The sequence below is a fragment of the Eubalaena glacialis genome, chromosome 6 (assembly GCF_028564815.1).
Source record: "Eubalaena glacialis isolate mEubGla1 chromosome 6, mEubGla1.1.hap2.+ XY, whole genome shotgun sequence".
NCBI lineage: Eukaryota > Metazoa > Chordata > Mammalia > Artiodactyla > Balaenidae > Eubalaena > Eubalaena glacialis.
Genome location: NC_083721.1, coordinates 49942273 through 49968367, shown reverse-complemented (window position 1 = coordinate 49968367; position 26095 = coordinate 49942273). Strand labels below are relative to the sequence as shown.

General features: G+C 35.2%; 1 protein-coding gene across 2 annotated transcripts in view; it reads left to right on the top strand.

Moving 5' to 3' along the window:
* The window catches only part of SENP7 (SUMO specific peptidase 7), a 148373-nt gene that overhangs the window by 67885 nt on the left and 54393 nt on the right, over window positions 1-26095 (top strand). The window contains exon 4 of one of the 2 annotated variants that reach the window (XM_061194126.1): window positions 7440-7634. The exons of the other annotated variant lie outside the window; for it this stretch is intronic. Coding sequence (XP_061050109.1) covers window positions 7440-7634 — 195 coding nt within the window. The remainder of the gene's footprint in view (window positions 1-7439; window positions 7635-26095) is intronic. 2 annotated transcript variants of the gene reach the window in all.

The following is a 26095-nucleotide window of genomic DNA, read 5'->3' as shown; positions in this document are numbered from 1 at the left end:
CACCGAGCTGATCTCCCTGTGCTGTGCAGCTGCTTCCCACTAGCTATCTATTTTACATTTGGTAGTGTGTATACGTTCATGCTTCTCTCACTTCGTCCCAGCTTACCCTTCCCTCTCCCCGTGTCCTCAAGACCATTCTCTATGTCTGCGTCTTTATTCCTGCCCTGCCACTAGGTTCATCAGTACCATTTTTTTTTTAGACTCCATATATATGCATTAGCATATGGTATTTGTTTTTCTCTTTCTGACTTACTTCACTCTGTATGACAGACTCTAGGTCCATCCACCTCACTACAAATAACTCAACTTCATTTCTTTTTATGGCTGAGTAATATTCCATTGTATATATGTGCCACATCTTCGTTATCCATTCATCTATCGGTGGACATTTAGGTTGCTTCCATGTCCTGGCTATTGTAAATAGTGCTGCAAGGAACACTGAGGTGCATGTGTCTTTTTGAATTATGGTTTTCTCAGGGTATATGCCCAGTATTGGGATTGCTGCGTCATATGGTAGTTCTATTTTTAGTTTTTTAAGGAACCTCCATACTGTTCTCCATAGTGGTTGTATCAATTTACATTCCCACCAACAGTGCAGAGGAGGGTTCCCTTTTCACCAAGGACACTTCTTTTAAAGAAGGCAAAAACATAAAAAGCTATGTAACAAGAATTTCCGTACTAGATCATATCTGATGTAAATTTAACTTTCTAAAGCACCCAAAATCTTAGAGTCAGACAACTTAGCTTCAGTAAATTATGAAGCAGTTTGCTCTCATTGTCCTGGAGTCCAGTGTTTTTCCTCCTTAGTACAGGTGAGCTATTCCCTTACTGTGCTGCTAGATCTAAATAAAGGGGGCTAAAGGAATGACCCTTCCAATCCCTTTGATTCTCTTGAAAAGAAGCTTTAACTCTCTTCCAAATGACATCTGTCCCCTCATCCCATGTCTGTCCTTTTTTCAATTAGATCAGCATGATTGGAAAAGTGTAATGTTTCATTCTCTTGGAATAGTTTTTCTCACCAGAAATTGTTAGCAGCTAGATTATGTGTCCATGAAATTTAAATATAATGTGAAGTAAAGAGTCCCAATAAGATTCTAATTTGGTTTTTACTGTGTGTGTGTTGTTCTGTTCACTTACTGGGATGAACTACTAGTTAGTCCAGACTTTTTCCCTCAGCTCCAGGTGTCCTAAATTTAACTTGTTCCAAAGTGGATGCATCGTCTTTGTTCTCAGACTTGTTCCTATTTCTGTATCTCCTCCCTGTCTGAATATATGACTCCTCTTTACACTTAGTTCTTCAAATTAGAACTTGGAAATTGTCCTGGCTCCTCTTTTTTCCTTATCCTTTGTATCCAGTCATTTATCATGTCTAGTTATTTGTACCTCCTAAATCTGTCTTGAAATGATCTTTTCTTCATCTTTATTGCCACTGCCTCAGTTCAAGCCCTGATAACTTTGTGCCTTTATCATTAGGATCGTAATTTGATTGGGCTTCCTGAGCATAGTCTTTTTCTTCTAGGTTATTTCTCTGTATTGTTGCTGAGGTATTCATTCTAAAAGACAGATGTTACTTGTCACTCTCCAGTTTAACATCTTTCTGTGGCTCCACATAAACTTTAGGATAAAGTTCAAATTCCTTACCTTGGCATACAAGGTCCGTGATGATTTCACTTTTGACTATCTCTAGCTTTGTGTCTGTCCACTCTTCCATATTCATGCTGTGCTTTAGATTTAGGGAACTACTGGTAGTTCACTGAATGTATAATGCTGTTTTATTCCTCTGAGCTCATGCTTTTTGTTCTCTTGGGAACAATTCTCCTTTTCCCCTTTACTGACTTATATTGAGCTCATTATATTTAACATTGAGATCATTTCTTCTTTGATTCCACCTGCCACATCTGCATTTGATCCCTTTCTTTGTCTTGCTAAGCGGCCTGTTCCTGTATCATAGCACTCATCACACTATACTGTGATTTTTAGTTTCTCTGCCTCCCTGACAATAAGCTTCATGAGGGCAGGGACCCTACATTTTATTATTTTTCCTTGCACAGTACTGGGCACATACTAAACGCTCAATAAATGTTTGCTGACTATACGAAAGAGATTGCTTCTCAGCAGAGTTACATCTCCAGTCTCCTTGATTGAAATGTCTTTTCCTCCATCAGAACCAATTATCTGCTCTGTAATTTTGGTGACAATCAGGAGAAGAGATATCACAAGCTTCAAACAGGAAAATTGGAGAACTGTTTAGGGTATAGCTTTGGATAGATGTTTTCTTTGTGAGGCTTGCTATCTAGACTAGGAGACTGAGACTTTGACATGATGCTGTTTGTCTTATTTTCATTTTACTTAGCTAGGATTTCATTATTTCAGAAAGATGAAAGGGAGAAAAATTTATTTTTGGTTTTTAATTTTAACTTAAAGTTTAACTATTGAGTAAATCAAAATTACTCATTCATTCCCAGAAATGGCATTTTTTTACTTTTTAAAAATTTTATTTACTTATTTGTTTTTGTTTTTTAATTAAAAATTTTTAATTTTATATTGGAGTATAGTTGATTTACAATGTTGTGTTAGTTTCAGGTGTACAGAAAAGAAGTGGCATTTTTTAGAAATTTTATTTGCATTCTAGGATCTAAAGGTAGTGATCTAAGTAAGTTGCCTTTTAATGAAGATAGTTTAGCCTTTTAATTTCCGGATAAAGTTGAGAAGAAAAACAGAAAACACATGATACCAATCAATCTTGTTAAATAATGAAGAAAAGGGTCAAGAGTTTTAGAAATATCAAACTAGCAGTATGTGGGATGCATACATTTTTTTTAAAAAAGTATATCATATTTTAGTTTAGGTTTTATTTCCGTATGTGGTTCATATCTGTTTTCCTGGGAGAATATTTCCAGATCCTTATAAACTTTGGACATTAGGCAAGAAAGAGCCTAGTGGGAGACATGTGCAAAACTTTTGAGACGGTAAACCATCTTTCTCCTGCTTTCATCTATTGGCACCAGAGATTATTAGAGAAATATCGACACAGTGTAACTATATTCTGTTAAGAAAAAGTTAGTTCCTGGTTCTTGGAATTCCCCTAAATGGCTTAATTATATTTATTCATGTTTTTCTTAAGTTTGCCTATGTTTGAAGGTTTAGAAAATTACATATTCCAGATATTGTGGTGGTAAGACTTTCTGGACACCCCGGTATTCTTGTAACCTTAAGACTTCTTTAAGCCAGTAATGTTTTAGTTGAGTGATAATTTATTCACTTAAAATATACCTTAGTAAAAGAAAAGAGCAAATTTAGGAAATCTGTGACTCTCCTTAAGAAAGTAATTCAAAAATTAAAAATTTTTTTCTTTGTAGCTTAAGAAACTGATTTAGAAAGTAATATTTTGAATTATATCATCTGGGATAAGAATAGATTTATAGGAACCCTAAAAAAGACCCGGCGCAGCCTAAATAAAGAAATAAAGAAATAAAGAAATGACCATTGTTAACAAAAAAAAAAGAAAAAAAAAGTTTTGATCAAGAAAAAAAAAGTTACATAGCACAGTTTTAGAAAAGCATTCATCTAAATTACAGCAAAATAAAAACTAAATTAGTATTGTAATTTTTTTGCTTGTTATTTATTGCTTTATTACCAGATGTAATTGTTATCTTCCAACAAGGGTTCCATTGCTTTAAAAATTTGCTCTTAACATCAAGTATGTCTTAATAGCTCTTATCAGTTTTTCAAAGTTTTCCCCCATTTATTAAATTATTTCAATGTTATATTTACCTTGCTACCAATATGTGGGGGAGGAACTCACAATTTGTGATTGAAAAAATTAAGAACCAGAGAAAATAACCATGTAGACACACAATCAATAAATGATATTACTTCTCAGGCCAGTATACTTTCTGTTTCATCTCACTGCATTACAAAATTTGTTTTTCCTTTGGTTTAACATATTATATTTTGAAGTGTGATTTCATAATATTAGCAAGTAAAGTTAAACAAATTCTGTTTTACTTACTGATACTATTTGCATACTTGGGAAAAAATTGGATGGACTGTGTGAAATGACATTTTTCAGTCCTTCCTTATATATTGCGATAGTATGAGAGATGAAGTATACACCTTTATATATTTCTTGTGAAAATTCAGAATCTTTTGAAATGCTGGCTAGCCCTAGAATTTCCATGGCAGTGCTAATTTATAAGTTGTACACCAAAAGACAGTTTAGGTATTATGAACTTAATTATTACTTTATAGATTTGTTTTCTGTAAGGCTGTCATACAAAGCTCTCTGTTTCTTCAAGGTACACAAATTACATAAGTTGTGAATAGCTGATGAAAGAGGTTTTGGGCTATGGTGCGTGTTATGAAGAGCTAGGAGTACTGTAGGCATTGCTATTTAACTGTATACTTTCCTAATAAAATATTTTCATTAAGATTGCAGAGCATGATGAATTATGACAAGCACTAATTGAAAAGATAATTTATAAGTTTGAGCAAGACTTCAATAATAGGAAAATTAAAGTGATCTTCCATTTATTGTATATTTACTATGTGCCAGGACTTGTGCTAAACTGCTTTACATCTATTATTTCATCTAATCTTAATAATTTTTTAAGGTAGATATTATTATTCTCCCTATCTTTGAGATGAAGAGATCAAAGATAAGAGGTATAAATTATGGTAAGTAACTTATCTAAGGTTATATAGTTATTAGGTGCTGAATTCAGAACCCAACCTTATGTTTGTCTGACTCCAGAGTCCTTGCTCTTAACCTCTGTGCCATACTGCTTTTCATTCTTCTGACCTTTAATTTTTTAATAAGTAGGAATTGGACTTTATTACATATTTTATATGATGTCTAATTTATTAACCTTTAAATATTCTACTTAAAAATTTTTTTTCTTGTGGCATTTGTTCACATAGTAGTAGAGTGCTTTCTAATTGAAAGGTGTATCATGGTAGACATGCTGAGATAGTTCCTTGAACCTTCTGATAGCTTCAGAGGCCCTCTAGGGCTCTTGTGCTTTAGAGATGCGGGTTCTACTGCAGTTTGGTATATAATCTTTTCAAATGGTTTTTGGGTGAATTTTGAAATTTTTCTCTTCTAGGAAAGACTTTCAGCTATTTGTTTAGCTTAAAAATTCTCATTTATCCTCTAAGATTCTTTTTTCATAGCTCTGCTTTTTCTTCCTTCAAAATCTAGCAGCAAAACAAACCATAAAAGAATAGAATGATCATTTATTATTCAGAAGCTAATTATAATCTTTATAATTTTTCCCTTTCCTTGCTGATATTTGTATTTTTGTTGTTGTTGTTGTTGATTATTCTCTTCAGTACTTTTTATAGGACTAATCTTCTATGGACTCTCTCTCGTATTTGGAGAGACAGCTTTTTTTTTAGGGACTCAACATTTAAAAACACATTTAAACATACTATAGTCAGGCATTTAAACAGAGGTAGTAAATTATAGCTGATATTTCTTTGGTATTTCTTCCTCTGTGCCCCAAATTTTCTCTTTATTTAAACACTACGGTTCTTGGATTATTTTCATTATGAGCCACATTTTAGAATTCAGTAATGATAGGGGACCATAAAAAGAGTGTATCATCTGCTCTTAAAATGAGCTATCAACTAGTATATCAGATTCTCTCATCTCTTAAAAGTAAGTAAAATTTTAATTGTGCTAAACTATGTGGAAAAAAATAGTTCTTACCCAATAAAATTCTCTCTTCTAATATTCCTGCATTTTCCCTAAAGCATTGAGAACTGTAGTTGAGTTTTCTTTAGTGATTTATTTCACAGCAATTCCTAGTGTGAGGTCAGACAGAAGAAATCTTGAGACTCCTTACTCGTCCTGTATTGTCTCCATTCCTACTTTAATTCCAGGATTTTAAGAAGGGTTCTGTTAGGCATCAAATATACAAAGCAGACAATAATAAATAGGATTCTTAGAGATTTAAATCATGAGAGGAGATAGAAAAATATCTCTGTCCTCCTCTCCCCACAGTTAGTGGTTATACTCAATGGCTAACTTTCTTTGCTTTCTTTCTTCACTCAAACTCTGAGTTCAGAGAGTTGTATTTACTACTAGCCTTGTTTTTAGATCATATACTGCTTAATCAACCCAGTACATATTTTGTGGAGGTTGTGCTGGAAATGGATATTTTTAAGCTTTCCTGAAGTATCTACAGAAAAACTCAGTTATCTTGATGCTGTGGCAAGTTAGTATTGAGGATGCAGTGTAATGGAATAAAATTTAAAAAACCAAAAGATAATTGGCCCAGGTTCTTCTTCCAGGAAGAGTTGCTTATACTTGGGCAACCATTTAACTTTTCTGAGCTTTGAGTTCTTCATGTTTAAAATAAAGAGAAGGCTAAGTTATTTTAAAGTTCTCCTATGATTTGAAATTCTATGTTATTTGGAACATAGTGAAAAGAACACAGTGCCTCTATGTAGTGGAAATAGAGTACCTCTGAGAACTACAGCAAATGTAACAAAGTACAGGGAAGCTCACATTTTTTTACTTAAACAAAAGTACTCTGGCCCTTTCTAGGTGTTATCTATTGTCTCTCACAAAAGGTCAATAAAGTGCTTCAAGTGACATATGGGTAACAGTCAAGGGGGGCATCTGATAAAGAGGAGATAGGAAACTTACAAAATACACTAATGTGAAGTAAAAAAATCACAATAATTTGGCCTGGGCCAGTCAGTTCAGGTCAGATAGTTGCCTTGAGGGCATCATTGTAGTGTGGAAAAGAACATCAGTTGTTTAAAGTAACAACTGGCTAACCAGGAGAAGATTAGGCTGTCCTCTTCTGTTTAAGGATAATGTGAAACCACCACTTTAAAAAAGTTTGGAGTGTTAAAAATTACCTTTACTAAACATTTATTTTGTTGACCCTTTTCCCTGGTGCTATTATATAAAGTGTGTTTATTACCATCAGTATATGTGCTGTTTCACGTAAGGATTCTATCATTACCATAGATGCAATCTGAATGATGTCTTCCTTATTGGATTTAGCATTTGTCATTTACCAATTATCAGTATTGTTATTTACCAAGGACCTTTCTGTTGAAGGAGAAGAATAAAGATTTATTGAATTGGTTTGTAGTATCTGTGTTTTTAACAACTACTGGAAAAGAAAAAGAAAGCATTTTTTGAGAAAAATTGGTTAAAATGTTGAGCAACCCCAATAGCATCCACTAAGTATAGTTAAGCCATTATAGTGGCATGCCAATCTATGCCAATTTATAAGATATGTCTAGAAACAAAAAAAAGAGTGTTCATCCAACATTTTGAGTTTTTATGGGCTGATTTCCAGGGTGGTATAATTCTAATAGCTTACTTGTACTGAGTTGAAAATGCTTGAAAATTCAACTTCCTAGAATTATTTTTACTGCAAATTTCAGTACAGTACAGTGTTTGTTATTTTATATGACAGGATACCCAGAGTTATATTGACGAATGTCCTGGGAACGGAGTTAGGAAGAAAATACATAAAGACCTCATCTGTAACTGAGGCCAGTTTGGGTGATACAGACAACTTGCAATCAGAGCAGCTTTCTTCATCATCTGATGGCAGCCTAGAATCTTGTCAAAATCTAAATCCTCACAAGAGCTCCTTTTTATCTGAAAGGTATGTTTAGTGATAACTTTACTCAGAATGAATATTTTACTTATTCTCATGAGCCTTCCTCTATTCTTCCCCCACAGATATGCTACTGCTAAATGAGAGGCAGCTGTGCTCTGATGGCTAGTATAACTTTTCTCCCCTGGTGGCTGGAACGGCTATTGGAACCAACAGTCCATAGCTAATAATCAGTTTCAGACAGTACCGGTCACTCTACTTGTGTTTTGGGAAAATGGAGGCAGACTCTTAATGAAAATTTAGTTACCTGTTTCAGTTTATTTGTCTGGTATAATTGAAATTCATTATCCTGACATCTGTCTATTCCTTCTCCTTCTTTGTCCTATCCATCCATCTGGCTCTCTATCCATCCGTCCATCCGTCCGTCCGTCCATCCATCCCTCCATCTTTTCTTATTCCCTATTTGTATACTCATATTCTAGAACTGTACCTGGCCATTAAATATCTGCTGAATGAATGACTGAATGCATTCCTCACAAAAAATGGCTTGAGATAGCTGAATTCCATTAACAAACATGGCATACTGTACTAATAAGAGAAATGATAATCAGCAGTTGCTTTTGTTTTAAGCTTTAGGAAAGGCTCATTTGGGGGCTGTAAATAAGAAAAAAATTTGCAGTAAAAAGCTAGGGGATGTCAGTTAGTAAATAGTACTAGATCTTTTAACTTCCATTTACCGTGAACTTCTCTATTTTATTTTCTGCTTTCCACCAGTACAATAAATAGTTTTGATCTGAGTGAAAAATTATTGATCCAGTCTTAATTGTCCCTCTACCCCCAACCAAAAGGTAACTTCTGGTTTGTATTTCTCTTGTAAGCCTAATTACATTAAAGAGTATTTATGGTTGCCTTTTAAAATATCTATAACAAATTTCTTAATTTCTAACACATTCTGTTTTTATAAACTCTGTTTATTTCTTATGAACTTATAAATTTTATGAATTTTTCTCCTTTTGGAAAATATTTTGTGTTTCACTTAGGTTCTACTTAGTAAATTCTCAGTGACAATTTTAACTTTATACTTTTTCTGAATTTGCTGAAAAAAAAAAGAGCTTCAGTGGCATTATCCAGTTACTAATACATTTAATGTATAATCAGAGATAGTAGAAATGCATTTATCATTTTGCACTGTAAGTGTTTATATTTGCCTCCTGTACTAGACCATGAGCTCCTTAAGGAGAGATCATATCTTATTTACATTTATATCCAGTGCTTAGCTCAATACATATTGAATTTTGTGCACTTGGGTTAATGTTCATGTCATTTAACCTTGATCTTTGGTTTCCTTAGTTGTAAAAAGAGAAATAATTTTGAATAATGTTTCTAACCTCACAAAATTGTGTATAATCTTTTTAAAATCTCACTTGTGAGAATTCTTTATGAACATAAAATACCATACAAAAAAAAATGTTATTATTGAAGATACTTTCTGTAGAGAAAGTCACTTATGTACTGTTACCATGGAATTCAAATGACATCAGTGCACATTCATGCTGTTATGAAAAATAGCACTATAGTGAGGATTCTGTGAAACTATCAAATTGTAATCTGTACTTTTCAGGCTTTATACCAACCTGGGGCTAAGGTTTACTAGTAATAACTCTAAAATTTCTGGCTCTTTCTAAAATCTATGCAGTGAGAACTCTAGGTCTCCTAAAGTCCTTTCCAAATAGTAAGGAAATTTCCAGGTGGTATTTGATATGGACCATGGAAATTCATTCTCTTGGTGGTAATTTTCTTTCTTTGATTCTTGCATTTAGAATAGGCATAGACTTTGGAGCCAGACGCCTGGATTCAGATTTTAGCACTACTGCTAACATGCTGACTTACCTTGGGCAAGTTACCTATTCTATCTTTAAAACAGGGATAATTATACACACCTTATAGGATTATTGTGCAGATTTAAGGAGATAACCTATGTAAAATGCCTAGAACTTGGTAGGTAACTAATAAATGGTAGTCACAATTGCCACAGCCATACTAGTATTACCATGTGGTTTAAGGAGTACTGTACTCCTTAAACCAAACTAGTTCTCTCTTCCCTTAAAATGAGTTCATTTTGAGGAGATTCCAGAGTGCCCCATAAATTTTAAGTATGGCCATATCATCACTTCAGTAGATATGCCCCATTAAAACTAAATACAGGATGAGCACAGGATAGGCTCGAGGACGGGACTCTTGTAACCAACCTCCTCCTAGTTTGCCTGTCTTAAAATCAGAAAGAGTAAATAGAAATTAGATCTTCTCAGAAGGAAACATGATGTTCTGACATTATTGTTACTGTTCTGTTATTGTAGAGAATGTGGCCAACTTTGTTACAAAGATAGAATGTCAAGTAGCAACTAGAAGTTGGTGGGTTGAAGAATGGGGGCTATGGCTGAAAACTGAGGAGGTTTCCTCTGAAAACCCAATGCTTGTGCCTTGATGATACATATGGAAAAATGTTATATGAAGGCTAAAAGTCTTACTTTAGCCTTAGCTTGTCTTTAGTGTTCAGAGCTGTTATTACCAACTTTAATGACAACCTGAATGTAATTATATAGGAAAAAAAGTCTTGTGTTTTATGCCAAAAATAAAGGATTAATAGAAAACACCAAAAGTGAATAGGAAATTTAAATTAAAATGGCCACCTTGAAGTAGCATATTTGTTTTTTCTAGATGCCAATTTATTATTTTAACATATAGATACTTAATTATTAACCTTTATATTATTCCTATAATAATTTTTAATTAATATTTATTAAGTCTTTACTATGATATTACACTGTGATAAATGCCATACCTGTATTAACTTATTTAGTACAGACTTGAATTGCAGCTCAGGCAATTTGCTTAACTTCTCCTTCTCTGTACCTCAGTTTAGCCCATCTGTAAGATAAGGTAATAATACCTAGGTATGCTGGAGGAGTAAATGAGAAAATCACTTTTTATCTTTTAATTTGATAACTTTTTACATCAATACATAGAGATCTATTTTATCTTCTTTTACATATATCTACTTCCTTATGAGTGGACATTTAGGGTATTTATCATTTTTTATCTGTATAACAATGCCATAATAAATGGAGTTATCTTTTTTTATAAATTTATTTTTAAAATAAATTTATTTATTTATTTATTTATTTTTGGCTGCATTGGGTCTTTGTTGCTGTGTGCGGGTTTTCTCTGGTTGCGTCGAGCAGGGGCTACTCTTTGTTGCGGTGCATGGGCTTCTCATTGCAGTGGCTTCTCTTGTTGCAGAGCATGGGCTCTAGGTGCGTGGGCTTCAGTAGTTGCAGCACGCGGGCTCAGTAGTTGTGGCTCGCTGGCTGTAGAGTGCAGACTCAGTAGTTGTGGTGCACGGGCTTAGTTGCTCCGCGGCATGTGGGATCTTCCCGGACCAGGGCTCGAACCCGTGTCCCCTGCATTGGCAGGCGGATTCTTAACCACTGCGCCACCAGGGAAGTCCATTAAGTTTATTTATTTAGTTTTGGCTGTGTTGGGTCTTCGTTGCTGCATGCAGGCTTTCTCTAGTTGCAGTAAGCGGGGCTACTCTTCATTGCGGTGCACGGGCTTCTCATAGTGGTGGCTTCTCTTGTTGCAGAGCACAGGCTCTAGGCACACGGGCTTCAGTAGTTGTGGCACACAGGCTCAGTAGTTGTGGCTCGCTGGCTGTAGAGTGCAGGCTCAGTAGTTGTGGTGCACGGGCTTAGTTGCTCCGCGGCATGTGGGATCCTCCCAGACCAGGGATCGAACCCATGTCCCCTGCCTTGGCAGGCAGATTCTTAACCACTGTGCTACCAGGGAAGTCCCAATAAATGTTTACATATATGTCTTTGTGTATTTATTCTTATAAATCTTATAGTGCCATTCTCCTGAATTTTATCCAGAATTAAGTGATATCATTGAAATATTTTGATGACCTGTTGGCAAAAATAAATATAATTGTTTTCAATAAATTGTTTTCATTTCAGTCATTTCTTATTTTAGTGAAGATGGATTTTGTATTTCTCACGAGTTTCCTCTTTAGTCTTTGCATGTATTGGGGTGTTTCAGTTTTTTCTTACTGATTTGTAAGAACTCTTATGAAAGGTAATAACTCTTTGTTATATGTGTTGCAAAAATTTTTTTAGGTTTCCTATTTGTAATTTTACTTTGTTTATAGTAACTTCTGTAGTATTGATACTTAAAGTTTTATTTTGTAAAACCTGTCAGTGTTTGACCCCAGTGTTTTGGTTTATTCTTGGAAAGACCTCCTCAACCCCAAGTATAAAAATAGGTCAGTGAACTACAGTTTTAATTTGTGATTTTTTAAATGAGGTATTAGGCCCAGAATAACAGTCTGGAGATAACTTTTCTAATTGTTTTGATTCCTTTTTGCCTTTCTGGAGTCTGGCATAAATGTCTATGGATACATGGGTTGCTTCCACTTTTTGGCTATTGTGAATAATAACACTGTTATGAACATCAGTGTACAAGTATCTGTGTTTCTACTTTTAATTCTTTTGGGTGTATATCCGAAAGTGGAATTGCTGGATCATTTAATTCTATTATTAATTTTTTGAGTAACACCCACACTGTTCTCTGTAGTAACTGCACCATTTTACATTGACACAGCAGTGCACAAGGGTCCTGGATTTTTCATATCATTGATAACACTTGCTATTTTCTGTGTTTGCATAATAGCCATCCTAATGGGTGTGAAGCGATATCTCATTGGGCTTTTGATATGGTTGTCCCTAGTAATTACTGATATTGAACATCTTTTTCATGAGTTTATTGGCCATTCATGTATCTTCTTTGGAGAACTGTCTATTCAACTCCTTTGCCCATTGATGAATCAGGTGGTTTTTTATTTATTTATTTTATAACATCTTTATTGGAGTATAATTGCTTTACAATGTTGTGTTAGTTTCTGCTCTATAACAAAGTGAATCAGCTATATGCATACGTATATCCCCATATCCCCTCCCTCTTGCATCTCTCTCCCACTCATCTAGGTGGTCACAGAGCACCAAGCTGATCTCCCTGTGCTATGCTGCTGCTTCCCACTAGCTATCTGTTTTACATTTGGTAGTGTATATATGTCAGTGTTACTGTCTCACTTCGTCCCAGCTTACCCTTCCCCTCCCCGTGTTCTCAAGTCCATTCTCTGCCTCTGCGTCTTTATTCATGTCCTGCCCCTAGGTTCATCAGAACCATTTTTTTTTTTTTAGATTCCATATATACGTGTTAGCACATGGTATTCGTTTTTGTCTTTCTGACTTACTTCACTCTGTATGACAGACTCTAGGTCCATCCACCTCACTACAAATAACTCAATTTCGTTTCTTTTTATGGCTGAGTAATATTCCATTGTATATGTGTGCCACATTTTCTTTATCCATTCATCTGTCGATGGACACTTAGGTTGCTTCCATGTCGTGGCTACTGTAAATAGAGCTTCAGTGAACATTGAGGTGCATGTGTCTTTTTGAATTATGGTTTTCTCAGGGTATATGCCCAGTAGTGGGATTGCTGGGTCATATGGTAGTTCTACTTTTAGTTTTTTAAGGAACCTCCATACTGTTCTCCATAGCAGCTGTATCAATTTACATTCCCACCAACAGTGCAAGGGGGTTCCCTTTTCTCCACACCCTCTCCAGCATTTATTGTTTGTAGATTTTTTGATGATGGCCATTCTGACCGGTGTGAGGTGATACCTCATTGTAGTTTTGATTTTCATTTCTCTAATAATTAGTGATGTTGAGCATCTTTTCATGTGTTTCTTGGCAATCTGTATATCTTTGGAGAAATGTCTGTTTAGGTCTTCTGCCCGTTTTTGGATTGGGTTCTTTGTTTTTTTGTTATTGAGCTGCATGAGCTGCTTGTATATTTTAGAGATTAATCCTTTGTCAGTTGCTTTGTTTGCAAATATTTTCTCCCATTCTGAGGGTTGTCTTTTCGTCTTGTTTATGGTTTCCTTTGCTGTACAAAAGCTTTTAAGTTTCATTAGGTCCCATTTGTATATTTTTGTTTTTATTTCCATTTCTCTGGGAGGTGGGTCAAAAAGGATCTTGCTGTGATTTATGTCATAGAGTGTTCTGCCTATGTTTTCCTCTAAGAGTTTTATAGTGTCCGGCATTACATTTAGGTGTTTAATCCATTTTGAGTTTATTTTTGTGTATGGTGTTAGGGAGTGTTCTAATTTCATTCTTTTACATGTACCTGTCCAGTTTTCCCAGCACCATTTATTGAAGAGGCTGTCTTTTCTCCATTGTATATTCTTGCCTCCTTTATCAAAGATAAGGTGACCATATGTGCATGGGTTTATCTCTGGGCTTTCTATCCTGTCCCATTGATCTATATTTCTGTTTCTGTGCGAGTACCATCCTGTCTTGATTACTGTAGCTTTGTAGTATAGTCTGAAGTCAGGGAGCCTGATTCCTCCAGCTCCGTTTTTCTTTCTCAAGATTGCTTTGGCTGTTCGGGGTCTTTTGTGTTTCCATACAAATTGTGCAATTTTCTCTTCTAGTTCTGTGAAAAATGCCGTTGGTAATTTGATAGGGATTGCATTGAATCTGTAGATTGCTTTGGGTAGTATAGTCATTTTCACAATGTTGATTCTTTCAATCCAAGAACATGATATATATCTCTCCATCTTTTTGTATCGTCTTTAATTTCTTTCATCAGTGTCTGATAGTTTTCTGCATATGGGTCTTTTCTCTCCTTAGGTAGGTTTATTCCTAGATATTTTATTCTTTTTGTTGCAATGGTAAATGGGAGTGTTCCCTTAATTTCTCTTTCAGATTCTTTGTCATTAGTGTATAGGAATGTAAGAGATTACTGTGTATTAAGTTTGTATCCTGCTACTCTACCAAATTCATTGATTAGCTCTAGTAGTTTTCTGGTAACATCTTTAGGATTCTCTATGTATAGTATCATGTCATCTGCAAACAGTGACAGTTTTACTTCTTCTTTTCCGATTTGGATTCCTTTTATTTCTTTTTTTTCACTGATTGCTGTGGCTATAACTTCCAAAACTGTGTTGAATAATAGTGGTGAGAGTGGGCAACCTTGTCTTGTTCCTGATCTTAGAGGAAATGGTTTCAGTTTTTCACCATTGAGGACAATGTTGGCTGTGGGTTTGTCAGATACGGCCTTTATTATGTTGAGGTAGGTTCCCTCTGTGCTTACTGTCTGGAGAGTTTTTATCATAAATGGGTGTTGAATTTTGTGGAAAGCTTTTTGTGCATCTATTGAGATAATCATATGGATTTTATCTTTCAGTTTGTTAATATGGTGTATCACATTGACTGGTTTGCATGTATTTAAGAATTCTTGCATTCCTGGGATAAACCCCACTTGATCATGGTATATGATCTTTTTAATGTGCTGTTGGATTCTGTTTGCTGGGATTTTGTTGAGGATTTTTGCATCTATGTTCATCAGTGATATTGCCCTGTAGTTTTCTTTTTTTGTGACACCTTTGTCTGGCTTTGGTATCAGGGTGATGCTGTCCTCGTAGAATGAGTTTGGGAGTGTTCCTCCCTCTGCTATGTTTTGGAAGAGTTTTAGAAGGATAGGTGTTAACTGTTCTCTAAATGTTTGATAGAATTCGCCTGTGAATTCTGGGCTTTTGTTTGTTGGAAGATTTTTAATCTCAGTTTGAAATTCAGTGCTTGTGATTGGTCTGTTTATATTTTCTATTTCTTCCTGGTTCAGTCTTGGAACATAGTGCTTTTCTAAGAATTTGTCCATTTCTTCCAGGTTGTCCATTTTATTGGCATATAGTTGCTTGTAGTAATCTCTCTTGATCCTTTGCAATTCTGCAGTGTCTGTTGTTACTTCTCCTTTTTCATTTCTAATTCTTTTGAGTCTTCTCCCTTTTTTTCTTGATGAGTCTGGCTAATGGTTTATCAATTTTGTTTATCTTCTGAAAGAACCAGCTTTTAGTTTTATTCATGTGTGCTATCGTTTCCTTCATTTCTTTTTCATTTATTTCTGATCTGATCTTTATGATTTCTTTCCTTCTGCTAACTTTGGGGTTTTTTTGTTCTTCTTTCTCTAATTGCTTTAGGTGTAAGTTTAGGTTGTTTATTTGAGGTGTTTCTTGTTTCTTGAGGTAGGATTGTATTGCTATAAACTTCCCTCTTAGAACTGCTTTTGCTGTCTCGCATAGGTTTTGGGTGGTCGTGTTTTCATTGTCACTTGTTTCTAGGTATTTTTTGGTTTCCTCTTTGATTTCTTCAATGATCTCTTGGTTATTTAGTAGCATATTGTGTAGCCTCCATGTATTTGTATTTTTTACAGTTTCTGTGCTGTAATTGATATCTAGTCTCATAGTGTTGTGGTCGGAAAAGATACTTGATACAATTTCAATCTTCTTAAATTTACCAAGGCTTGATTTGTGACTCACGATATGGTCTATCCTGGAGAATGTTCCATGAGCACTTGAGAAGAAAGTGTATTCTGTTGTTTTTGGATGGAATGTGCTATAAATATCAGTTAAGTCCATCTTGTTTAATGTTTCATTTAAAGGTTGTGTTTCCTTATTTATTTTCATTTTGGATGATCTGTCCATTGGTGAAAGTGGGGTGTTAAAGTCCCCTACTATGATTGTGTTACTGTCAATTTCCCCTTTTATGTCTGTTAGCATTTGCCTTATGTATTGAGGTGCTCCTATGTTGGGTGCATAAATATTTACAATTGTTATATCTTCTTCTTAGATTGATTGCTTGATCATTATGTAGTGTCCTTCTTTGTCTCTTGTAGTAGTCTTTATTTTATGTTCTGTTTTGTCTGATATGAGAATTGCTGCTCTAGCTTTCTTTTGATTTCCATTTGCATGGAATATCTTTTTCCATCCCCTCACTTTCATTCTGTACGTGTCCCTAGGTCTGAAGTGGGTCTATTGTAGACAGCATGTATACGGGTCTTGTTTTTGTATCTATTCAGTCAGCCTGTGTCTTTTGGTTGGAGCATTTAATCCATTTACATTTAAGGTAGTTATTGATATGTATGTTCCTATTACCATTTTCTTAATTGTTTTTGGTTTGTTTTTGTAGGTCTTTTCATTCTTTTGTGTTTCCTGCCCAGAGAAGTTGCTTTAGCATTTGTTGTAAAGCTGGTTTGGTGGTGCTGAATTCTCTTAGCTTTTGCTTGTCTGTAAAAGTTTTAATTTCTCTGTCGAATCTGAATGAGAACCGTGCTGGGTAGAGTAGTCTTGGTTTTAGGTTTTTCCCTTTTATCACTTTAAATATGTGCTGCCCACTCCCTTCTGGCTTGCAGAGTTTCTGCTGAAAGATCAGCTGTTAACCTCATGGGCATTCCCTTGTATGTTATTTGTTGCTTTCCCTTGCTGCTTTTAATATTTTTTGTTTGTATTTAATTTTTGATAGTTTGATTAGTATGTGTCTTGGATTATTTCTCCTTGGATTTATCCTGTATGGGACTCTCTGCACTTCCTGGAGTTGATTATTTCCTTTCCCATATTAGGGAAGTTTTCAACTATAATGTTTTCAAATATTTTCTCACACACTTTCTTTTTCTCTTCTTCTTCTGGGACCCCTATAATTCGAATGTTGATGCGTTTAATGATGCCCCAGCTGTCTCTGAGGCTGTCCTCAATTCTGTTCTTTCTTTTTTCTGCTCCCTGGCAGTTATTTCCACCATTTTATCTTCCAACTCACTTATCCGTTTTTCTGCCTCAGTTATTCTGCTATTGATTCCTTCTAGAGCATTTTTAATTTCAGTAATTGTGTTGTTCATCACTGTTTGTTTGCTCTTTAGTTCTTCTACATCTTTGTTAAATGTTTCTTGTATTTTCTCCATTCTGTTTCCAAGAATTTGGATCATATTTTCTATCATTACTCTGAATTCTTTTTCAGGTAGGTTATGTATCTCGTCTTCATTTATTTGGTCTTGTAGGTTTTTCCCTTCCTCCTTCGTCTGTAACATATGTTTTTGTTGTTTCTTTTTTTTTTTTTTTTGCTGGGTGGTGCTGTATTCCTGTCTTACTGGTTGTTTCGCCTGAGACCTACAGCACTGAAATTTGCAGCCAGTTGGATAGAGCCGGGTCGTGGTGCTGAGATGAGGACCTCTGGGAGACTTCACTCCGATTAATAGTCCCTGGGGTCTGAGGTTCTCTCTTAGTCCAGCAGTTTGGAGTCGGAGCTCCCACCACAGTAGCTTGGGCCCAACATCCGGAATGGGAACCAGGATCCCGCAAGCTTCGTGGTGCGGTAAAAAAAAAAAAAAAAAGCAAGCAATAAAGAAAAAGAGGAGCAGTACAATATCAAAGAATAAAAAACAAAATAAAATTAGAAAGATAAAAAATATATTAGGAAAAATAAAAGTATAATTGAAACAGCCGGTCACTGGGGGTTCCTTCTGTTCCCTTAGGTGTCCATGGTCCCCCACCAGTGCCTGGTAAGTGTCCTAGTTGTGCGGAGACGTGAATTCCCCATCATCCTAGTATGACATCTTCTGTTTTTTATTTTTGAGTTTTAGGAGTTCTCTCTATATTCTGAATATTAATATATTATCAGAAATATGATTTGCAAATATTTTCTCCCATTTTGTGGGTTGACTTTTATTCTACTGATACTGCCATTTGATGTACAGAAGTTTCAGTTTTGATGAAGTCCAATATATCTTATGTTTCCATTTTTTGCCTGTGCTTTGGTTTCATATCCAAGAAATTTCTGCCAAATCTAGTGTCATGAACATTTTCCCCTATGCTAAGAGTTTTATAGTTTCAGCTTATGCATTTAGGCCTTTGATGCATTTTGAGTTAACTTTTATGTAGGGTGTTAGGTGAGGGTCCATCTTCATTCTTTTTGCATGTGGATATTCTGTTTCTCCACATGCTTTGTTGAAAAGGCTGTCTTTTCCCCACTGAATGGTCTTGGCAGCCATGTGAAAATCATCTGACATATATGCGAGGGTTTATTTCTGGGTGCTGTTCTATTACATTGATCTCTATATCTGTCTTTATGACAGTACCATGGTGTTTTGATTATTATAGCTTTGTAGTAAGTTTTGAAATCAGGGAGTGTGAGACCTCGAAATTTGTTGAAGATTGTTTTTGGCTCTTCGGGTTTCCTTAAGGTCATGTATGCGTTTTAGGATAAGTTTTTGTATTTCTGCAAGAAATGCTACTGCAGTTTTAATAAGATTGAATTCAGCGTGTAGATTGCTTTAGGTGGTATTGACATCTTAACAATATTAAGTCTTCCAATCCATGAACATGGGATGTGTTTCCATTTATTAATGTCTTCTTTAATTTCTTTCAGCCATGTTTTATAGTTTTCATTGTACAAGTCTTTTGTCTCCTTGGTTAAGTGCTAAGTTTTTTTTTTCTCTACTTGAAGCTATTGTAAATAGATTGTTCTCTTAGTTTCTCTTTTTTGTTGTTGTTTATTAATGCCAACAGTTTTGTGTTTGTGTATGTGTGTGTGCAATCATTAGAGTTTCCTACATGTAAGATCATATCATCTGCAAACACAGATTATTTCTTTCCAGTTTTGATGCTTTTATATTTCTTTTTCTTGTATAAGTGCTCTGGCTAGAACTTCTAGTACTGTGTTTACTAGAAGTGGTAAAAGTGGGCATCCTTGTGTTATTCCTGATCCTAGAAGAAAAGCTGTCAATCTTTCATCATTGAGTTTGATGTTTCCTGTGCGGTTTTAATATATGGTTTTTACTATGTTGAGGTGGGTAGTTTGTTTCTATTCCTAGATTGTCGAATTTTATTTTTTAGTTATTAGGAAAGGGTATTGAATTTTGTGGAGTGCTTTTTCTGCATTAATTGACATGACCATGTGGTTTTACACTTTTATTCTGTTAATGTGGTGTATTATATTGATAGATTTTTGTATGTTGAACCATCCTTGCATCCCGGGAATAAATCCATGTAGTTAAGGTGTATAACCATATGAGCCATTTGAGGTATTTTATTGAGGATTTTTGCATCAATATTCCTTGGGGATATTGGCCTATATTTTTATTGTAGTGTCTTTGAATTGATTTGCTATCAGGGCAATGCTTGACCCCACAGAATGAGGATGTATTCCATCATCTTCAGTTTTTTGGAAGAGTTTGAAAAGATTATCTGTTAGTTGTTCTTTAAAAGTTTGGTAGAATTCACCGTTTGAGGCTGTTAGTTCCAGGGCTTTCCTTTATTGGGGGGTTTTTGGTTACTGACTCAATGTCCTTACTAGTTATGGGTCTATACAGATTTTCTATTTCTTTGTGATTTAGTAGGTTTTGTGTCAGTAGGAATTTGTTAATTTCATCTACATTATCCAATTCATATAGTTCATTGTACTCTCTTCTAATCCTCTTTATTTCTGTAGGACTGGTCATAATGTTTTAATTTTCATTTCTGATTTTATTAATTTGAATCTTCTCTTTGTTTTCTTAGTCCATCTAGCTAAAGGTCTGTTGATTTTATTGATCTTTCTGAAGAACGAACTTTTGGTTTTGTTGATTTTTCTCTTTTTTTTCTCCCATTCGCTTTTTATCTCTGCTCTTATCTTTATTATTTTATTACTTCCACTACCTTTGAATTTAGTTTGTTGTTTTTCTAGTTCCTTAAGTTGTAAAGTTAGGTTGTTGATATGAGATATTTCTTCTTTTTTAGTGTAAGCATCTATAGCTGTATATTTCTCCTTTAGTACTGCTTTTGCTTCTTCCCATGTGTTTTGATATGTTGTCCTTTCATTTTCATTTATCCCTCAGCATTTTCTATTTCCTTGTGATTTCTTCTTAGACCCATTGGTTGTTTCAGAGTGTGTTGTTTAATTTCCACAGATGTGAGTATTCCAGTTTTCCTTCTGTTACTGATTTCTAACTTCATCCTGTGTGGTCAGAGAAGATGCCTTGTATAATATTTATCTTTCTAAATCTGTTGAGATGTAGTTTTTTGTCTTAAAATACAGCTATCGTAGAGAATGTCCTTTGTACACTTGAGAAGAATGTGTATTCTCTTGTTGGGTAGAGTATTCTGTATATGACGGTTAGGTCTCGTAGGTTTATTTTATTTGTTTAAGTCCTCTAATTCCTTACATATCTTCTGTCAGGTTGTTCTGTTCCTGTTGAGAGTGGGGTATTGAAGTCTTCAACTATTACTGTGAAAATGTCTGTTTCTCCTTTCTGTTCTATCAATTTTTTCCTTCATATATTTTGATAGTATTAGGTGTGTAAGTATTTACAATTGTTAAATCACCTTGTTGTATTGAACCTTGTACTAATATGTAATGTCCTTCTCTCTCTCCTGTGAACTTCTGATTTAAGGTCTATTTTGTCTGATGTTAGTATAGCCGCCCTTGCTCTCTTTTGGCTAGTATTTGCATAGAATATCTTTTTTCATATTTTTACTTTCAACCTATTTGTGTCTTTGCATCTAAAGTGAGTCTCTTGTAGACAGCCTATAGTTGGATCTTTTTTTTTTTTTTTTGCCATGCCATGCAGCATGTGGGTCTTAGTTCCCTGACCAGGGATTGAACCTGCACCCCCTGCGGTGGAAGCGCAGAGTCTTAACCACTGGACTGCCAAGGAAGTCTTGGATCATATTTTTTTAATCCATTCTGCCAGTCTTTATCTTTTGTTTGGGGTTGAGTTAATTACAATTAAAGCAGTTATTGATAAGGAAGGACTTTCTGTGATTTTGATATTTGTTTTCTATATACCTTATAGCTTTTTTGCCCCTTATTTCCTACATTACTGTCTTTCTCTGTGTTTACTTGTTTTTTCGTAGTGAAGCTTTTTGATTCCATTCTCATTTCCTTTTGTCTGTATTCTATAGCTGATTTCTTTGTGGTTATCATGGGGATTACATTTAACATTCTAAAGTTATAACATGCTAATTTGAATTTATGCCAGCTTAATTTCAATAACATTCAGAACTGTGCTCCTTTATAGCTCTGTCCTCACATCCTTTCAATTATTGATGTCATAAAATGATATCTTTATGAATTGTTTGTTCAAAAGCATAGTCTAATAATTTAAAAAATGCATTAGTTTCTTAAGTCAGTGGTCCCCTACCTTTTTGGCACCAGGGACCAGTTTCGTGGAAGACAGTTTTTCCATGGACGGGGGTGGGGGGTGGTGGTTCAGGCAGTAATGTGAGCAATGGTTCAGGCGGTAATGCGAGCGATGGGGAGTGATGGGTAGTGGCAGATGAAGCTTCACTTGCCTACTGGCTGCTCACCTCCTGCTGTGCGGCCTGGTTCGTAACGGACCGTGTGGACCAGTAGCAGTCCGTGGCCCGGGGGTTGGGGACCCCTGGCTTAAATCATGTAGAAAATAAATGGGCAAGTAACAAACCAGAGTTACAATACCTGATTTTATAATTGTCTATGAATTTACTTTTACCAGTTATCTTTATTTCTTCATATGGCTTTGAATTACTGTCTAATGTCCTATCATTCCAACACAAAGGACTCTCTTTAGTTTTTCTTATAGGGCTGATTTTTCTTATAGTGGTAATGAACTCCCTCAGCTTTTGATTGTCTTAGAATGTCTTAATTTTGTCCTTATTTTTGAAGGACAGTTTGGCCAGATATAGGATTTCCTGTTGACAGTTTTTTCCTTTAGTCCTTTGAATATAACAATTCAGTGCCTTCTGGCCAGCATGCTTATTGATGAGAAATCTGCTCATAATCTTATTGAGGATTTTTTGTGTGTGATGAGTCACTTTTTGCTTGGTGCTTTCAAGATTCTCTCTTTGCCTTTGTCTTTGGACAATTTGATTATAACATTTCTTGGTGTAGGTCTCATTCAGTTTACTCTACATGTAGCTCCTTGAACTTTTTAGGTATTTATATTCATGTTTTTCATCAAATTTGGAATTCTTTGGTGATATTTATTCCAATAATATCTTTGCCCCTTTCTCTTCTCCTCTGAGACTCCAACAATGTGTATATTAGTCCATGTTTTGGTGTCCCATAGGTCCCTTAGGCTCTGTTTACTTTTCTTAAATTTTTCTTCTTTCTGGGCCTTCCCTGGTGGTGCAGTGGTTAAGAATCTGCCTGCCAATGCAGGGGGCATGGGTTCGAACCCTTGTCTGGGAACATCCCACATTCTGCGGAGCAACTAAGCCCATGGGCTACAACTACTGATCCTGCGCTCTGGAGCCCATGCTCTGTAACAAAGAGAAGCCACTGCAAAAAGAAGCCTGGGTGCCGTGACGAAGAGTAGCCCCTGCTCGCCGCAACTAGGGAAAGCCTGTGTGCAGCAACGAAGACCCAACACAGCCAAAAAATAAATAAATAAATTTATTAAAACGAATTTTTTTTTTTCTTCTTTCTGTTCCTCAGATTTGGTCATTTCCATGATCATATTTTCAGGTTCAGTGACCGTTTCTTCTTGTTTCTTCTCCCTGCTCAAATCTGCTTTTGAATCTCTCTAATAAATTTTCATTTCAGTTATTATACTTTTTTAGCTCCAGAGTTTCCTTTTGGTTCATTTGTGTATTTTGTCTTTTATTAATATTTTCATTTTGTCATAAGTCATTTTCTTGACTTTTGTCCAAGATTTTTTTCTTTTTCTTTTTTTTTTAATTTCACCGCATCACGTAGCATGTGGGATTTTAGTTCCCCGACCGACCAGGGATCAAACCTGCATCCCCTGCTTTGGAAGCGTGGAGTCTTAACTGCTGTACCACCAGGGAAGTCCCTGAGGATCTTTAAGATAGTCGTTTTAATGTCTTTGTCTGCTGAGTCTGCCAACTGGATTTTTTCAGGGACAGGTTCTGTTGATTAATTTTTTTTCTGTTGAATTGGCCATACTTTCCTGTTTCTTTGTATGTCTTATGAATTTTTGTTGTTGTTGAAAACTTGACATTTGGATCTTATAAGATGCCAAGTCTGAAAATCAGATTCTCTCCCTTCCCCAGTGTTTGCTGGATTTTTTCCCTTTGTTTGTTAGCTTTTTAAATTGTTGTAACATGTCCCTGTTCCAGGGATCAGCCTGATATGTAAACAAAAGGTCTTTTCAGGTTTTTTCTGAGCCTGTGTCTTTCCCCGGTTATGTCTGTGACTTTCTAAATTTCCTTGTACATGTGATTACGTTTTAATGTCCTAGTCCTTAAATGTTTGGTTCCCATAAGGAGAAAATGGGAAAAATGAAGGGAGGAAATAAAACAAAATAGGTGCTAGTTCTTTAAATGTCTTGGAAATTGTTTTAGCAATTCCAAGAGGAAGGGGAGATTGTTGCAACAGTGGTGGTGGTTGTTGCAGCAATGGCTGCCTGTCTCTATGTCTGCTTATCCACGATCAGAGATAGCAATCAGTGATCAGAATACAGATTCCCAATATTTGGAGGATGAGGTCCTTATTGCTCATGTTGGTAATTGTAAGCCTGTGCAAACTGTTCTAGGAACTTGGGCATTGCTGCTTGCCTCCAAGCTGGGCATAGGTAACTGCTACCATCCAAATTGCCTAAATTGACCAAAATTAACTGCAATTTACTGTTGAACCTTTTGACTGGAAGTTGCAAGCCTTCCGTAGACTCCAGAATTCCAGAGTAGTTACATCATACAGATTCTGCCAGTGCAGTTGTCATCTAGGTGAGAACATGGTAGGTGTTTCCTACTCTGCAATCTTCCCTGAGGTCACTTGGTATGTATTTCATATTTTATTGTACAGGGATCTTTGATTTATTCTTGGTGTCTGATTTTTTAGTACTTTTATAGATGTAAAAATTTCTAAGTGAGGGTGGGGGAGGGAAGAATTGGGAGTTTGGGATTAGCAGATGCAAATTATTGTATATAGGATGGATAAACAACAAGATCCTACTCTATAGCACAGGGAACTGTATTCAATGTCCTGTGATAAACCATGATGGAAAAGAATATGAAAAAGAATATGTATACATATAACTGAATCACTTTGGTGTACAACAGAAATTAACACAACATTGTAAATCAACTGTACTTCAATAAAATTTAAAAAATTTCTATGTTGTTAAATAGTTTTGAAAATGGAGTAATTACTGTATAATATATTCTACTATAAAGGAATGCTGTAGGTTAATAATTTTATATAGTTTTTTATTTCAAAATTTTTACCCACTTAAATAATACCATAATGAGTTGTTTTGTTAATTATAGTTATCATGGGTGAGAAGATTGTTGGTAAAGATTGAATTCATTCTATGCCTATTCTAATTAGTACCAAATTGGTTTCCCAATTTATCAATTTGCTTTGAAAAATTAGTTTATTGATATGTTACTGACAGAACATTGTATTAGTTTTAGGTATACAACATAATGATCTCGTATATGTATATATTGCAAAATGAGTAACACAGTAAGTTTAGTTAACATCCATCACCTCACATAGTTATAGTTTTTTTCTCTTGATGAGAACTTTTAAGATCTACTATCTTAGCAACTTTCAAATATATAGTACAGTATTGTCATCTATAGTCATCATGCTGTACCTTACATCCCCAGGACTTATTTCTCTTACAACTGGAAACTTGTACCTTTTTACCACCTTCAGTCATTTCATGCCCCTGGCTCTGGCAGCCACCAGTCTGTTGTCTGTATCTAGGTGTGTGTTTGTCTGTTTTTAAATTTAGATTCCACATATAAGTGAGATTGTACAGTATTTGTCTTTGTCCAAGGTTCATTCATGTTGTCACAAATGGCAGGATTTCTTTCTTTTTTATGACTGAATAATATTCCATCGTGTGTGTGTGTGTCACATTTTCTTTATCCATTCATCTATTGATGGACACTTATGTTGTTTCCATGTCTTGGCTGTTGCAAATAATGCTGCAGTGAACATGGGGGTGTGTATATCTTTTTGAGAGAGTGATTTTGTTTCCTAAGGATACATACTAAGAAGTGGAATTGCTGGATCATATATTAGTTCTATTTTAAATTTTTTGAGGAACCTTCATACTGTTTTCCATAGTGGCTGCAGTAATTTACATTCCCACAGCACTCCACATCCTTGCCAACACTTATTTCTTATCTTTTGATAATAGTCTTTCTCACATGTGTGAGATTATACCTCATTGTGGTTTTGATACACATTTCCCTGATGATTAGTGGATGTTGAGCTCCTTTTCATGTACCTGTTGGTCATTTGTAGTCTTCTTTGGAAAAACTTCTGTTCAGTTTGTCTGCCTATTTTTTAATGAAATTGTTCTACTTTTTTGGTTGAGTTGTATGAATTCTTTATATATTTTGGATATTAACTCCCTTATCAGATACATGATTTACAAATATTTTCTCCTATTCCATGGGTTGCCTTTTAATTTTGTTGAAGGTTTCCTTTGCTGTGAAGCTTTTTGGTCCCACTTTTTAATTTTCTTTTGTTGCCTTTGTTTTGGTGTTTAATCCAAAAAATCATTGCCAAGATCAATGTGAAGGAACTTACTCTCATGTTTTCTTCTAGGAGTTTTATGGTTTCAGGTCATACATTTAAGTGTTTAATCCATTTTGTGTTGATTTTTGTATATGGTATAAGATATTG